We start from the raw sequence: 18,132 nt of genomic DNA, 5'->3' as shown, positions 1-18,132 counted from the left end.
CAGCAGATACTGAAGATGCAACTTCAATGCGACATTGATTCATAGCCACTTGGGTATAAATATATTATGACTGAATACAAGTTTAGTGCACTGGATATAGCTGACTATAAAAATAATATGAAAAAAATATGTTCTAAAGTCCTGCTGAAAGCATGTCAATACATGTCAAAGCAACAAAGGTATTACTTCATATGTAGACAGAACATGCTGAAATTGTTCCCCAAGTACAAAGTATGACTGAACTGTGAAAACCTTTGACTAACAAGGTGGTTGTAGTAGTCTGTTGTAGTTGGATGAATCATCTGTAGGAAGAAACCAGGATGCTAGCAGGTCCTGAAATCCTGATGTTTATTATTAAAAATTCCAACATTAAATATATAATTTTAATAATAAAATTAATATATTGTTGTTATAACTAAAATGGCCATAAAGTTCACAAATGTACTCATTTTGCGCTATTCAGTTTTATTTTTGCCACATCAATTTGGTCACTTTAGTAGTAAAAAAAAAGATTTTAAAAAATCTTATGGCCTAAATATTTTTGATAACATCCTCACAGTGACTGCACAAAGGGAAAGATGCACAAAACAAACAGAAATGTTCAACAGTTTTTAAGCTTTATTTTACCACCTTCTGCCACATCCTTTGACAATATGGCAGTTTATCAATCATGAAAATTACAGCTAGTTTATGATTCTTCACCTCAGTCCTACTACATGCAATGTGATTTGTATTTAAACTCAGGCAGAAAAGTTTTGAAGGCAACCGACAGATTGTACGTGTGTGCACATAGAGAATGTATGCTCTGGATTGTACAAAATTTTGTACAACAGAATACAGTCACTTACAGTTGTATGTGGTTGACTTGACAAGTTTTAAATTGGCCTGTTTTCCAACTATTCCAAACTCCTGTTTTGAAAATATATAAATATCACATTCATATGACATTAAATACATTCATACTAAAATTCTATATGTACAAATTTACAAATTGATTTATAGGTAGACAGCTTTATTCATGTTTTTCTAATGAATTGCTGCCAGTACCTTGTACACCTCTAACACTTAACATTGCATTTATGATTAAGTGTTCAAAGTGAAACAGTTTACAGAAATATTCATGAGGAGCTTTAGGTGGTCATCATAATTCACATTGCATTAATCATGTAGATAATTTCTTCTCTTGTAAAGGAGAAACATGCTTTCTTCCTAGAAGCTACATATGAAACTGAAGTGTACGCACTGGAATGCAATGAGATGATGACTGTGTGCAAAACATTGTATACACAGTACGATCATGCTGTTCAAAGGACCAGTGTCACACAGGTTAGGCCATAGACACAAACCTGACCCACTCATTCTCACTCCACTACTGTGGAGAGTGTTGGCTGAATGTCTTTTGCCAGGAAACACACCCAAAACTTCAGTTTTCTGTGTCGGATGAGTCTGAGACGTCAGCGAGTCGGGCTTGCCTCTTGCGTACATTCCAATGCAAACACTGAGCCAGACTCTCAAACCAGTCATACACCAGGTCATGACAACAAATAGATGGCACCGGGTAACAAGACGTAGTGATCTTAATACTGTTAAAAGACAAACAGAGAGAAAATTAAGAAATTTAAGAAAATTGAAGTTCAAGGAAGGATCTGTGCACTCTAACTGCAGTACAGAAAATCAGTTAATGATCTTTACCAGTCTCCATGCTGGATCTCCTGTCTCTTCCTGCCGTCAAACGACACCCAGGCGGTGTTCCTTGCATCAGGAGACAAGGTGATCTGTTTTAGGGGAGATGACAACCAAGCGTAAGTTTGCAAGATGCACAAATTAAAACGATGTTAAGTCTATAGCCTTGCCAGTGGCTGTTTAAGGCTGTACTTTGAGCTAAATACAGTGACAATACGTTAACTATGACAATACCAACATCCATCCATTAGCTTTACCAGCTTTATCCTGTTGCATGATGTCTTTTTGCTAAATAGCACTAATCAAAGTACTGCTGTGAATAATGGGGAAAACCAAAAGTAAAAATGGACATTCCTATAATGTTGCAACACATTCAGACAACTGCACCAGATTTTGTGCCAACCTATTTAATAATTCTTGAAACATTTCATACAAAACCTCTAACCTGGTTACAGCTAAAGCAAAAGTCATTAACAAAGTTGTTGATATTCCCTCTCTGGGGACCATGACTGTGTGTAAAAATTTCTATGGAAATCTTTTTGACCGTTGCTGAGATATTCCAGTGTGGACCAACTGACTGACCAACACAGCCATCCCTGAAGCCACGCATGCTCCTGCAGTGATTCTGACTCAGGTACAGAATGCAACCATCAGTAGGTGGCTTTCCACTGCAGGAACCTGAGGCAGGCGTGAGGTGGCACGAATGTTTACAGGAACAACCCCCTAATTAACTCTTTCAAGTCTTCCTGTTCACATTGCGTGACAGCTTTGACCGCAAGTCCACCAAAACAACTACAAATAGTAGTTGTTGGACATAAAGCAAAATAATGGAGAGTTTGTAATGTTAGCCTATATGGTACATTTTACATTAAGGTTGTGATGACAGAGAAAAGACTGCATTTGCCTCTGAGTTTAAGCAACTAGTGTTGAGACCTGCATAGGGTTGCTCAGAAGTACCTACCCTGGAGTAGATACAACTTTCTCCTCTCAAAACAAACCTGAAACAGGTTCTAGAGGGTGGTTACTGCAGTTGGAACATGTGCAAAGGTTCGCGTTGCTCTAAATGGCCAACAACATCCTGCAGTGGAAAACGAACTTAAAAGAGAGCAAAGCCTGAATAGCACACAGTCTCAGTATCAGTAGTCAGATCAGCTATGTCTCCAAAACACAACCTGTGGAGTGATAAAAATTAGCATGTATTCAGAGAAGCTTCATATAACAACCATGATATAGAAATGATGACCTAACCTTCTAAATATTCTATTTAAAAGCGACTTCATTTACAGTAGTTACATAAAGTTGTAAACTGGTCAGGCATCTATGGGTCACTACAGGAGGATACTTCAAAAAGTTCTCAGTCTCACCTGAAAACAAAGAGCATAACTCCCATTTGGGGTAGAACTGTATACTATAAAGCCTTGTATCACTGTCCCCCAAAAACTCAAACGCTTGAAGTAATCAAAGAACAAGGGAGAGGAAAGCTTGAAGCCAGCTGATGTTTCCCAAACTAAAATACAACTTGGTGGTCGCCATTTTCACAGTAATGATGAAGTCATCCGTGCCGTTGAGGACGATCAAGGTGTGACCTTCTTTTGTGAAGGGATAGAAGCTTAAACATCGTTGGGCCAAGTGCATTGAAATTAAAAGGAGACTATGTTGAAAAATAACAAAAGAACAATCTTTCTCCTGTGCATGAACTTTCTGAAGTACCTTCGTACAGTGGTACCATAAAACTAAATTTTCCAGAGTGCTGCAATGAAGAAAATGGAGGCAGCTCAGACAGCAACAAAGATCAAAGCATGAGAGATTATAAAATGTGTGCAGCCAGCAGTGGAGGAACACTTAACATATATCAAGTCGTATGTTTCTGCCTCCGTTCTTACCATTAACTCCACTCCAGCAGGGACCACAATTGGCCTGAAGGAGAGCGAGTGTGGGCAGATGGGAGTGACCATGATGGCAGGAACGTTGGGGTGAATCATTGAGGCTCCTGCTGCAGCTGCATACGCTGTGCTGCCTGTAGGTGTGGACACAATCACACCTGAAGGACAGAGAGAAAGAGGGAGGACATTCATAGTTTTTCCTAACTGACTTTTTTTGCATATAGATCCCCACTGTGAAAATGTGTATGAAAAAGCGATGTCACATTGTACAGCTCAATCTGTTTACCATCTCCCTGCACTGAGGTGATGAGACGTCCATCAAGATACAAGTCCACATTGGACAGGTAGGAGGACGGGCCTCGATCCACCACCACCTCATTCAACACCTACACAGACACACAGACACACAGACACACAGACACACACACACACACACACACACACACACACACACACACACACACACACACACACACACACACACACACACACACACACAGACACACACACACACCACAGTCCAGATTAGAAGGAGAGTGCACATAACTCCACAAAGGCTGCACATGTTTAAATGGTGATATCTGATAATGTGGATTTTGGAGTAAAACCTAAATCCTCTTTTAGAATACAAAGGCTTTGCACAGGCAAAACCACAGACTACATAAATTTAATGTTATTGTAGTGCCATCTATAGGCCAAATACTGCAAATGCTCTCAAACTTCTGTGTATGATCAATGTGCGTGCTATAAATGTTAAATTAGCAGCTTTTAACGGGAAAATGAAATGGCCCAGAAAATTGAAGAAAGGGCATTTGTTCAGGGTCAATAAGGGTTATTTAAAATGCTGATCCTGGAATCAGTATAAATACCAGAAGAGAGTTTAAAAAGACTGTAAAGACTGTGCTCAATATGACGTGTAATTAATACCCACATGGTGGAACTACTCACACCAAAACTAATCAGTATGTCCTTGGCCCCGTTTCTAAATTCTCACCAAATTTTCAGTGTTCTTGAGATACCCAGCTAAGAAACAAACACGGAAATCAATTTCAAAGCAAAGCATCTTTGGTAGATGATGTAGATAACTCTACAACCCTCAAACACTGAATAACTACATTCTGACACTTCTCTCCATGTTCTCTGAAATCTGAAGTATGTAATTTCCTCTCACTGGCAGTAAATCTAATCAATGCACTCAATGAAAACATTAAATCTTCAAACAGCAGACGCAGAGTCACAGTGCATTACAGTTCCACATTACACTGGGAAACTACTAGCAGACCGGCAGCATACAAATCATGTTGACGCTTCAGTCAGTCACACAGGGTACTGCAGCACTGAGCTGTGATGTCTGGCAGATGTACTGACGTCAGCGGAGCACAGCGCAAACATCCTGCTGGACACAGCAGACGTGGTGTAATGTGAGGTTTAACTGGCTTTTAGAGACCGAAACAATCCATCACCATCTCTTATCGAAGAGACAAAAAAATAATAATCAGGGTGTGTGGAGAGAGGTGCACTGAAAATGACAAACTGCAGCACGGCGTGTGTCTGTGTGTGTGAGTGACTCCAGCAGTGCGGCATGTAGTTTAGTTCCACAGTGTGTCAGACTGAGAGCATCAGGAATCATTAAATATCCATTCAGTGCAGACTCCACACAGTCTCCATGGCAACTGGCTCAACAGAACTTAACAACATCCAACTTTCTCTCCGATATCTTCGCCAAGCAACTTTATTATGACTGTCACCATGGCAACCCAGCTGATGCTCCCTTGCTGAGGCATAGAGATGTATCTATTTGCGCACACACCCTCACAGTAAAAAGGAAATAACACAAAAACACAGTCAGCCTGCACAATCCTAATGGTTTACAGAAACACATTAATGAGACTGACTGCAGTCACGAGCTCTTTTTAAACTCAGAAATCTAAGCAAACAAGCGTATTCTTATCAAGGTAAACAGTCCAGTCATTCATTGATTCCCCTTTGACATCCTTGTCCTCACCTGCAGCTGCAAGGTGACCTTGCCGGCCTCACTGTTGGTATGTCCATGAGGAAGGAGTCCATTTTGCTCATGCTGTTGCTCTCTGCTGTATGACTGCTGTCCTGTTCTCTGAAGCATGTCCTTCACCACCTTCACCTTTAGACGACTCCTCAGAGTGATGGCGGCATTGCCTGAAAGCCAATGAGGCAGATATACAAGTAAACACAAAAGTAGGGGTGATCCAAGTGTCAAAGACCGCACTAGATTAGAACAGAATATTATTTCACAAATCCTCCACTTTACCTTCAAACACTTTAGCTACTTCAGTCTTGTATGACTCAAACTTGAAAGGCGTCAGAAAACCTAGAGAGCCGAGGTGGAATGCCATAACTGGAGGAACGCTGCCCTGCAGAAAAGAGGAACAGTCATGAAAAAAATCTAGGTCTGCTGAAATCATCAACCATCTCAGGATGATAGCCATAATCCAACTCTGATTCTACTGTACACTAGTGTCTAAAAAACAATGTGTATGTCTTAGACTTTAATTAACATTAAATTTTCTGAAATGTCTTAAGTCAAAAGTGTTTTAAGTGAAATGTTTTGTTATTCTGGCATTAAGCCACAACAGTCATAGAGTAATGCGAAAATATTCAAATTAGTCTGAGAGTAGTTCTTGACTTGACACTGTTGCCTCTCTGGAAAAGAAGGCAATAAATTATAATAAAATAGCCCCATAGTAGAGTGTACAACTACACATCTTAAAGCAGAATTCAAGAAGACTGTGGTGCTCTACAAATTCAGCAGAATTTCATCTTGCCTGGAAAAATTGTTTTCTCACATATAAAAAGCTATTCATAAGACAAGAACTGTCTACTATTCATCTTTAATTGAGGATAACAAGAACAAGCCCAGGTTTCTCTTCAGCTCTGTAACCAGGCTGACAAAGAGTCACAGCTCTGTGGAGCCTTCTGTTCTTCTAGCTCTCAGTAGTGATGACTTCATGACCTTTGCCACAAATAAAGTTTTGAATATTAGACAAAAAATCCTGAACATTTCTGGCTCTGGAACCATCCACAGGACCAGATTTATACTTGGACTGCTTCTCTGCTGTAAATTTCTCAGAGCTCTTGTCGACAGTAAATTCCTCTGAACCAGCAACATGTTTGTTAGACCCCATCCACAAAAACTGTTCAAAATATATTTCCTTTAACACTACAGTATTAAATACCATCAACTTGTCTTTACAAACAGGCTACATACTGCAGGCTTTTAAAGTTGCTATAATAAAGCCACTTCTCAAAAAGTCTACTCTAGTTCCAGGTGTTTTAGTCAACTATAGGCCAATATCCAAACCTCCCTTTAATTTCAAACATTCTTGAAAACGTTGTTCAAACCCTGTTATGCGGTTATCTGCACAGAAATGGTTTGTTTGAAGAGCTTCGGTCAGGATTTAGAATACATCATAGTACAGAGACAGCACTGGTGAAGGTCTCCGATGATCTTCTAAGAGCTTCAGACAGTGGACTAGTTTCTATACATGTTCTACTAGATTTCAGTGCTGCTTTTGATACATTTGATCATAGCATCTTATTACACAGATTAGAACATGCAATTAGGATTAAAGGAACTGCACTAAATTGGTTTAAATCAGATTAATCAGACAGATTCCAGTTTGTTCATGTTAATGATGATTCTTCCACCCACACCAGAGTTAGTTATGGAGTTCCACAGGATTCTGTGTTAGGACCAATATTATTTACTTTGTACATGCTCCCCTTAGGGTTATTATATTATTAGGAGACATTGCTCAAATTCCCATTGTTATGTGTATGATACCCAGTTATATTTATCTACAAAGTCAAATGAAACCAATCAGTTGGAAAAAGTCAAGGCATGTCGAAAGGACATAAAGACCTGGATGACCTGTAATTTTCTTTAAAGTCAGACAAAACTGAGGTTATTGTATTTGGCCCTAAACACCTCAGAAATACACCATCTAACTAGATAGTTACTTTCTCCAGTTCTACTGTAAAAAAAAATAAAAAAACAACAACATTGGAGTTATTTTTTGATAAGGACATGTCGTTCAACATACATATAAAACAAGTTTGTAGAACAGCCTTCCTGTAATAATATAAAAACCAGTAACATCTTGTCTTAGAGTGATGCTGAGAAACTAGTCCATACGTTTATAACTTCTAGGCTAGACTATTGTAGTTCCCTATTATCAGAATGTCCCAATAATTCTCTTAAAAACCTCCAGCTGATATAAAATGCTGCAGCCAGAGTTCTGACAGAAACCAATAAAAGAGATTATATTTCTCCAATATTTGTTCCTCTTCATTGTCTCCCTGCAAAATCCAGGATAGAACTTAAAATCCTGCGCCTCACATAAAAAGCTCTTAACGACCAAGCTCCATTGTATCGGAAAGACCTTATTGTACTATATCATCCTAATAGAGCACTTCACTCTCAGACTGCTGGTTTACTTGTGGTTCCCAGAGTTTCTAGAAGCAGAATGGGAGCTCCTCTGTTGCGGAATCAGCTCCCAGTTTGGGTTCAGGAGGCCGAAACCGTCTCTACTTTAAATGATTAGGCTCAAAACTTTCCTATTTGATGAAGCTAGTTAGAGCTGCTCAGGATCACCTGAGCCGTTCCTTAGTTATGCTGCTGTAAGTGTCCCATGATGCACTGGGGTCCTCTCCTGTACTCTTCTCTTCTCTCTGTCACTAACTCTGTGTTTCTCCCTGAGGTCCTTGGCTTGTTCTCTCCACGGGTGTCTCTGGATCTGCAGCTACACGTCTCTGATCTGCAGTTTCTGGCCTTAACAACCTTCAGAATGTTCATTGTTTTGTTTGTATAATTTGTCTGTTCTCCATCTGCTATCCTGCAATCCCCATCCCCCTCATCTCCACTCTCACCCCAATTGATCGAGGCAGATGGCCGCCTTACCTGACCCTGGTTCTGTTGGAGGACTCCCTCCCCCCACTCCCTCCCCCCACTCCAATTTCCTTTTCCAGCAGGAGTCCTCACCTGCTCACAGAGCCAAAACTACTACCAGACGGTTTGCTGACAATGATTTTACTGCTTGGAGGCCTCACCTCACCTGAAGCCCACAGAACCCCTTTTTGGGGTATTGTCAAGAGGAAGATGAGATACACAAATGAGCTGAAGGCTGCCATCAAAGCAACCAGGGGTTCAGTAACACCTCAGTAGTGCCACAGGCTGATCTCATCATTGATACAGTAAACTGTAGTGAAGTATCTCCAAGTGTATAAATGACAATACTTGTCAGAAGTTGAAGACTTTTATATTGTATATCTTTTTCAGATTGATCATAGTAAACATTCTAATAATTTGAAATACTGGATTTTAGATTTTCATGACGTTAAGGCCATAACCACCAAAATTAAACAAAAAAAAGTTTGAAATATTTCACTTTACGTGTAATGAATGCAGAATACATCAAAGCTCACCTTCTTGAATGATTTTTCTTTTAACTCAAATGTTATTGTAATTTGTTCAGATGCACTAGTACGAGTTTGATACTGTTAGTACCCAAGAAGAAAGATTTGAGGAGTAAATTTTATTTAATCCAACAAAAATTAACTACAGTAATATAATGCAGCTCCCCGACTAATCTACTACAAACTGCATTCATGAAGTTCAATAACTTAAATGATCCAAAAAAAATATATATCACAATACCTGGAACAGAGAGGAGGCGTACAGCAAAGTCCCATCCCCACCCAGACAGATGATGAGGTCGATGCAGTCAGAGATATCATCATAACCTGAAGTCACACAAAATCACAGCTTAATTTAACATATTGCTACTTTCACGCAGTTACATCAGAGCAGTTTATTTTTTCCTGTATTATTGGAACAAAATGAGTAAAATTTCCTAAAAGTTGTTCATGGAAGGAAATGATGGCTTGGCCAACTTCTGAGATTTTTGAGGAAGCAGTCACCACGTGGTCAGTGATTCATTCACTCCAAAACACAATAATGGTGCAGATATTTCATGTCTTCTCTCGGACAGCAACCCAGTTGTTCAAGCTGATCTTCAAAAGTAGCTTTACACTGAATACATATGTTCATCTAAAAGGTCAAGGATTCATGAAAAGAAAATGCTATGATATTTTAATGCGAATTGAGGTTTTGAATAAATTTATGCTGCTCTTGAGTAAGTTTTAATACAAAATACTGGGTCTGGTACTGTTTCTTTCCTCCATACCCTTTTCTGTCACTTAGTTCATCTACACTACATCACAGAACTTTTGTCAACACCATTTCTACTTTACTTTGAGAATTGGGAACAAGAAAATAATATCGTCATTACTGTCACCTTTTCTAATGTGCTTGAATGCAACCCATCAACACATAGAATAAATGATTTCAAAGTTCAGCTTATTTATAAATAAGTGAAAATTGCAATGCTTCCATCCTAATCAACAATGCAGCTTTAGAAAATGTTGAAAATAAATACCCATAAATGACAGTGTTTAAAAAAAAATGTAATTCTGAAAAGGGTAAAATTAACATTTTCTTTTCTCTATCAATATTTTGAACTGTAACGGCCACACAATGGTAAAAACCGAAGCACACCCTCTAAAAAGGGAAGTCATTAAGTGCTACCATAACAAGCCACTGAATCCTATGCTTATTTTCATAAATCATCTCATTGGGAGGAGCAACGTACAACAATATTTTATATTGGCATGTTTAAGTTATGTAACAGCAGAAACACACAGCATTAAAACATCGTTCAGAAATGAACAATTTATAAATTAAAACATTTGGTATTTTTAATATTTGTACTTTACTGGTGAAACTTCACTTTTCCTGAAATATAATTGTGTACAGAACCTGTACGTTTAATGGAATGTTGATACCTCACTGTATTGGCGCACGTTTTTCAGTATAGTATTAATACTATACTGAGATATGCCTGTGTGTCAGCATTAAGGTTTGTGTTTTTAATGTAGAGCAAGCTGGAGTCTCACCCTCTCTGAAGGTGCAGAGCTGATTGCGGATGGAGCCGAAGGCCTCATCCTTTGACAGTGTAGCGTCATCTGCAACCCTGCGCTCCACGTACACCATCATCTGCTTCTCCTGATACACAAATGCAGGCTTTAGTGACTATAGGAAAAATGCACACAGATATCTCTCAAAAGTATGTTTTTCAAAATAAAGTTGCTCATCTGCCAAACGTGTAGCTTCATATGACAGCATTATGTGTATGGAACGCAAATATGTGGGTCAGTTGGCCACTTCTGACAGTCTGACTTCACAAAGTACAGCTTGTTTAGGAAACGTGGTCAAAAGGCGTCATAATAGCTTGAAACCAAACTAAAGTGTTCCCCACCATGTCTGGAGGACTTCTTGGAATCCTTTTGTTAAGATTTGTTGCTCCTCAGTACCACACATTTTTCAGCATAGACTCAGTACTTTGACATATTTTGCAGCAGGATCACAGGCTTAGTTTACTATCCACCAAAGACAAAACTGTAACTGAAATCGCTTGGAATGGCGGTTTATTTAAGATGCACAATGTTCTCTAAATGCAAAGAAAAGACTCTCCTCTGATGCCAAAATAAATTACAATATTGGAAAACAACAAATTCTAAATCTGTGCTATTTCCTGATGCTTCGTATAGCTTCTATACATCAGGAATGTCTTTAAACCTGGAAGTAAAACATGCCTATATCTTTCATTAAGACAGAGAAACAGAAAATGAGGATGTTCAATCTATATTTTAACCGCAAATATGTAGAGTGCTTAGCAAATATACAAAAAAGCAGAAAAAAGTAGTAAAGCACAAAAAATGAGTCTGGAGTATTGGAACTGATGAACTGGCCAAGTCCAGACTTGAATCCTATTGAACAGATCTGGGATTTATTGAATTCAAAAACAGATCGCACAAAAGTTTCATCCAAAGCAAGCCTCTGGGAACAGCTAGAAACTATTCGGAACTCAATAACAAAAGAGATTGTGGAAAAGTACATAAAAACAATGGCAGCAAGAATGCAAGCTGTTATCAGGGCCAAAGGAGGTCATAAAAATATTAACATTTTTGGTGAATAAAGACTATTTAGTTGTTCCAGTTTGTTATTTGCCTAATAAATAACAATACAATTTTTAGTTTGAAATTTTTTTTTGACAGATTTCTAAGATACTTGTGTTTTCTCGTTTTTGTGACAGGTGGTATAATAAATTTGTTAAGCACTGTATGTAAACACTATTCCTATTTATATTGTAAATAAAGCAAAAATTGTAAGTGGTGGTTCATAAAATAAGCTTAAAACACCAGACTTCAGCATGATTTAATGTATGAGATGTCAGGCGAACCATGTAAGTACTGTGCAGATTTCTTAAATATCAGATTTAATTCAATTCAATTTTATTTATATAGTGACAATTACAGTCAAATTGTCTCAAGATGCTTTACAGAACCCATATGCCTGACCACCAGAGCAAGCCAAAAGGTGACAGTGGCAAGGAAAACACCCTTTAAATAGGGAAAAAAACCTCGAGCAGAACCCAGCTCTAATGTGGGGGGACCCATCTGCCTGCTGGCCGGGCGGGTTGAGAGGGACAGAAGAGGTAGAGAGGTAGAGGTAGAGGGGTAGAGGTGAGGGTGTGTGGGTGTGTGTGTGTGTGTGTGTGTGTGTGTGTGTGTGTGTGTGTGGGAGGGGTAAACAAGGACCATAAAACACACTATTTGACACATGCATGATAAGACAGATGATACATGCAAAGTACAACTAACATGGAAACTGATTATAGTTTACTGCTATGGTGTACGACTCTGGCATTAAATATACTACATATATAGCTGGTGGTAAATTCAGATCACAACTAGACGGCCATTACTTATATTTGCACTAGACTGATTAGTCAACAAGATCTGACAACTAATGGGACCAGTGAAAGTCTTCATTGTAGCAGCACAATAAAACAGAAAACTCACACCCAATTTTCCCCTGTAGATCAAAAGTAATTTTTACACCATCAGGTATAAGAGTATGCAAAATTTCAATCTAAATATCTTCTTTCTGAAACTGCAGTCTGTTTCTGCTCCTTCAGGTGTGGGCACCTAAAAAGCCATAAACTTGTAAACCTAAGGTGGCTGACATTTTGTTTATATCATACTTAAAGAGCACATTAACTAGACCTTTCGTGTTTATGTTGCCAAAAGCACATAAACATAAATGCAACTGCACAGGCGTCTTACAAGTAATGTCTCATACTGTGTGATAATTGAGACATATAACATCAATTTCAAACAGTGGATCTGTGTTTGTATTGTCAAAATTTGCCTTGTTAATCACGTTAGTATCATAATACAGTGATGCTATAAAACATACACGTGCTCAACAATACAATCCGTCAATTGCTGTGTTGTGTACCTCTACTAGAAACCTGCAGAGCTCTTTGAAAGGTTCAACCAGGCTTTCATCTCTGATCTTCCTGATGACAAGCACATTGACTGGAGGTTTATTCCAAGTGAGCCTCTGGCTGGCTGGGTCCTGGATGTGCCTGAGACACCGATACAGACACAATTATACAAACAACTTTAAAAAAAAACAAAAACTAAAACCTAAACATACATGTAACAGCTTGAAACAACTCTGCCTGTCCATAGCAAACTATAAAAAACAGACCATTTCGAAAAGAGATATCTGTTAGCTAATCGCATGGTACCTGAGGGCTGAACTACGAGGCCAGTTTGACATAACCAGGCTTTCCTTGGGTAAGTCAGCTCGACAAAAACTAAAACTCTTGTCAGAGTTAACAGGTATCACGAAGGAGGTTATCAACTTTCCTTTACAATTCAGGCTTTTTGCTTTAAACTCTGTCCTTGTTGACACAAAAGTAGCCGTTAAACGCATCATTTAACTTCTTCCGCACAAAATGATCCGATCGTGTTCAGCTGCGTCGGTCAACAGGTTGTTTTAATAGCGAACAATGACGAGCATAAAAATTTATGACGGCAAAAAGCGATGCGACTGGAAATTATGTAAAACAGGAATGCTGGTAGAAAACTGTTAAACGTGCATCAATGTATTTATTTTACCGATCAATGCAGATGATTATTGATAACTGACAGCTGCACGATAAAGTTATTACATTTTTAACTTCATATATTTAAACACGATATTGTAATGCCTTGCATTTAGGTCACTGTCTCGTAATGAAGGATATCACTTTAATTTGTGACCAAATCAAAGCAAACTAATGTTACTGATTGAATATTCCCCGTGACAAATACTAATAAACGAATCAATGCTCTAATGTGTGTTCTATCTATAAAAACATATTTATGCAATTACTGCATCACCAACTAAATTCATGCTGGGTTCCCAGGACAACACGATACATACAGTGTGTGACACTGTAACTCTACGGTTTGATTCATCAGTAACGCACAGATCAATATGTCTGCAGTTGCACACATTCCGTCAGTTGAGAATCTGTATCGCCCATAAATAATCATCATTTAACACTTTGGTTAAAGCGAGACGCTTCTTCCAGCCGATTTAAATCCGAAACTCTGAACAGAAACTGCAAGCCACCATTCTGACACTGAAAAGTCTGACTTTAGGCCCAACATACCTCGCTAACCCATGAATCTCGCTTCGTAGTACAGCTCTCAGGAGTTTCGTTTCGTTTCCTTTATATCCTTCACACACTCCACATGAAGTCAAATCCCTCACTGATACCATGTCTTTTGAATGAAATGAAGATTATTCAACGTTCTGCAAACAGTCAAGTCATTCATTAACTGAAATGACCCTTTGATGTAACGTTCTATGACTGAGGGTCAAATTCCAAAAAACACCAAGCAGAACAATTCTCATTCTTTCTTTACCATTTGCCTCTCTCCTTCTTTGCGTGGCGGACGACAGGCATTGGGCTGATAATTTCGTCTATGTATGTTTTCAGCTTCAGTCCAAGGAAACAGTGTGAGACCAGGTGACAATAAGCACTATAGCCTGCTCTGTAAGCCTTCCCATCTCATGTAACATCCAACCACGACATCCTCACTTTATCTTATCTCAAACAGTTACACAAACTATTCTGTGTCAATGTCCTGACAAAAAGTTTGCACACACAAAGTTCGACTCATTCAGCACCCTCATGCTTACATGACTGAAGTTGGGTTGGGAAGAATACAGGCTTTGGGTCCGAAGTGAGTGGCTGGATACGGCCCATGTAGAAAGTGGGCTCTTCTGTGAGGAGCAAAAAAGAGGAGTCAAGACAATATCACCTCATGTCCCAAGCAGGAGAGCCAGTGGCATGGCAGACCAGCTGGCAACCTGTAGTGCAAACCTCTTAGGAGAGCTTTCCGCTGTGTCGCTTGTCGAACCAGAGGGCTCCAAGTGCTCGTGTTGGCCTGGCAACCTCCGCCGCACGATCTCCCACAGCAGCTGTTCATGACCATCCCCCCGTCGCTGTGACCTCTTCCCCTCCCGCCGTCTCCTTGGTGACTTGGACGGCTGCTCCCTGTGCTTCGAGGACCTGGTTGATTCTGACAGCTGACCAGTGGAGCCCGAGGGTTGCACCATGCCTCTGTCCGGCACTGCCAGGGGCCTCACTGATGGACTGGTCTCTGAATTCTCCATTCTGCAAGGAAGCAACATAAAAGCATCTGTGGCTAGTTTGACAATTTTAAATAAAAAGAAGTTATCTATGAGATGATTTTATGTAAATTGCTTAAGAAATTGATTAATTGACTGAAAAGTAAATGCCCACTGCTCTGATAGTTGATAAATTATCTACAAATCTAAAGTGCCAAACATTCCTTTGCTCTAGCTTCTCAAATAAGAGGATCTGAGGCTCGCTGTTTTAAATTGTAAATTCAATGTTTTTGGATTATGAACTGCTGATCATACAACACAAGCAATGTGAAGACTTCATCTTAGGACTTAATGAAATATGCTAGGCATTTCAACAATTTTTGTACATTTTAAAGACGAAATGGCTTCTTGTTTAAATAGAGAATAAAAAAAATTACTGTCAGCTGCATCCCTAACACAAGAGGCCCAAAAATGTGACAATTTCAAGGGTTACTCAATAAGTAACATAGTAGTGTCACTAATGAAAAGTACAATGAATGGGTAGTACGTCAAATGAGTAAATATATAAAGCACCACAATGATTGTGTGAATGTCTGATTAATCTAAACACTTTTTTCATTTTACCAATTAAAAATTTGGTATATGAAACATTAAAAACATAAAGGTGATCACTGTTTCAAAAAAGTTTTCTCCTATATGACAAGGCAGCAGTTTTTTGTTGTTTTTTTTGCTTGAAAAATTACCAATCAATTAATTTTAAAAAAAATAGTTACTGCTTATTGTCCCACCAATTGGGGCAAACAGATTCTCAGAGCTAACTTAAGGTTTAACTGAATAGAAATAGATTCTTTTATCAGTAAAGTAGATTAGTAGTAGTTTGTTATAGTCTTACAGCACTACGTTGATTTATTTATGATGTTGTACAATCATATTCCAACATAACCTGAACTACCTAATGAAATACATCAAACAATCAACAAAGTCTATAACTCTATACTTAACGTGACATTCACCCCAGATAACGGAGTGCTTGATGGAGTGCGATAATATTGTGTTTATGACACACTACAGACAGTAAAGCAGCACACAGACACTAACATAGCTGATGAACTGCCAGAAGTAACCGTTCTCACTCTCAGTCGTAACAACCGCTGATTTGTGGACAGCTAACGTTATCTAGCAATAGCAAACTAGTTAACTCGCATGAACCACCGCGAAACTGAACGAAATGAAGGCTTACTTTGTCACAAACAAGCAATTAGGTCATATCGATACTAGTTCACAAAGGATCGGGTGTCTTTCGACGCTACCAAATGTCTATTTACAGAGGGAAGCTGCCCTCAAAGCGTTAAAACACAAACATTATAAAACTGGGGCGGAAGTGACGTTGTAGGGGCAAAGTGAACGTCTCCCTGCGCATTTGCAGTGCTGAGTTAAAATATACAGCGCCATGTTTTCCCTGCTGGTCATATACAGAACTACACCCACACACACCGTAAGGTGAACGCAGTGGCAGTACAGCAGTGAAGTATAGAATGCGAACTAATCATTCACTCTGCACTTCAATTTTACACCTAGCTTAATAGCTACAAACGGAAATTTCCATAAAAATGAAGTGACTAACAGCTAAGAATAATGACACTCACCAATAATGAATGTAATCAGATGTGCCAAAAAGTGATAGTCTGAAAAAAACTGATGATCATCTAACTTTGTATTTGTTGTGATAGTAAAGATATGTCTTTGGGAAATTCCTTTTAACCAAATAACTGTGACCAAAAATTTCAATTTCCAACTATATGCAATATTGTAGTTGGGTTAGTTTCGGCTATATGTGCTTGTTATCTCTATTATCCTAATTTAGAAGACAAACAGTATTATAAAGAAATTATCTCTTTTGCAATCATCTTGTAGGCAACAATTATTTAAATATAACTCTCATAAATGAAACTGGTCATTTTGATGCACTAAAAACATTTCAGTCCAACGTAGGGGTAAGCAGAAAACTGCATTATATGAGTTAAATTAGTCCTTTAAACCTATTTCAACTGATAAATCAAACTAGACTGGTTATAAAGTGCAGCATAGAGCATGTAAGATAATGCAGTGATGTGGTGATATTTGCTCCCATGGACAGCAGTTAATAAATATTTTTAATTTTAAGTTATCTTTGACAAGGAGAAAAAAAATATGTCCTGGTCAGGATCTTAAAGCAGGCCTCACTGAATCCTTATCTACACATCACACAGGTGAGCTGTCACACAGTCACAGTTAATTAGCTGCAGTTAAATCATTTGTTAGATATGGTCCATTGTTAAAATAGATATTAACAAAATTTTAAAACAACTGCATGCAAAATTAGTACAGGATAAACTAAACTAAACTACATAACTACAAAGACAAATACTTTTGGCCCCCAAAAAATCAAATAGTCTTTTTTATTACAGTGGTGACACACTTATAATAAACCAAAAGCTGCTTTGGTGATACAAGGTGACAGGTACACCACTAATACAATACCGTGACTGAGAGACGGAGTACGCCAGAGTCTGTCACATGTAGACAAATAGTTCATGCATTACACGTTTACTGTTATTACTACATTCTGATGAGTTTCCACTCACATTTACATTTAAGTCGAATGCCATGAATTAAAACCAGACCGAATTTAAATCCACTGAGCTGATTTTCTGTTCACAGTCATATCCTGAAGACAAAGTTTGTTTGCTCTCTCTCTCTAGCTCATAGTTAAGGCCTACTCACTCTCTGCTGCAAGTTGTTTTATGTTGGAATTATCAGCAGCTTTCCAATTGGACTGCATAATGTTCCACAATGAAATGAGACTGTGTGTACTTTCTGAATCGCTTGGTTATTTAAACACTACTTCTTGCTAAAATAAAAAATTTGAATAATTTGTGAACTTGTTCAGAGCTGATACATGTGTGGTCTGACTGGCTTTCTTTCCTCAAACCACAGCCTCTGCACCTCAATAAAAGA

At 38.5% G+C, this 18,132-nt stretch overlaps 1 protein-coding gene across 3 annotated transcripts; it reads right to left on the bottom strand.

Moving 5' to 3' along the window:
• Positions 1-598: 598 nt before the first annotated feature.
• Positions 599-16,516, bottom strand: nadkb (NAD kinase b). Of its 3 annotated transcripts, XM_023265628.3 has the most exons (12): positions 16,376-16,516; positions 14,888-15,181; positions 14,704-14,787; positions 12,964-13,093; positions 10,557-10,665; positions 9,259-9,344; positions 5,854-5,956; positions 5,572-5,741; positions 3,853-3,952; positions 3,567-3,724; positions 1,693-1,775; positions 599-1,583 (listed from the first exon to the last, which is right to left on the bottom strand). In XM_023265628.3, the coding sequence occupies exons 2-12, from the start codon at positions 15,178-15,180 to the stop codon at positions 1,424-1,426; spliced, it is 1,476 nt and encodes a 491-aa protein (XP_023121396.2). In that variant the 5' UTR covers position 15,181; positions 16,376-16,516; the 3' UTR covers positions 599-1,423. The 3 variants fall into 3 exon arrangements, with proteins under 3 accessions (XP_023121396.2, XP_023121400.1, XP_035802045.1); XM_023265632.3 differs by lacking the exons at positions 14,704-14,787; positions 14,888-15,181; positions 16,376-16,516 and adding an exon at positions 14,427-14,571; XM_035946152.2 differs by lacking the exons at positions 14,704-14,787; positions 14,888-15,181; positions 16,376-16,516 and adding an exon at positions 14,171-14,330.
• Between the last annotated feature and the right edge of the window lie 1,616 nt (positions 16,517-18,132).

The sequence above is a fragment of the Amphiprion ocellaris genome, chromosome 10 (genome assembly GCF_022539595.1).
Source record: "Amphiprion ocellaris isolate individual 3 ecotype Okinawa chromosome 10, ASM2253959v1, whole genome shotgun sequence".
Lineage (NCBI taxonomy): Eukaryota > Metazoa > Chordata > Actinopteri > Pomacentridae > Amphiprion > Amphiprion ocellaris.
The sequence above is the reverse complement of the archived record's forward strand: the minus strand, read 5'-3'. Positions and strand labels throughout refer to the sequence as shown.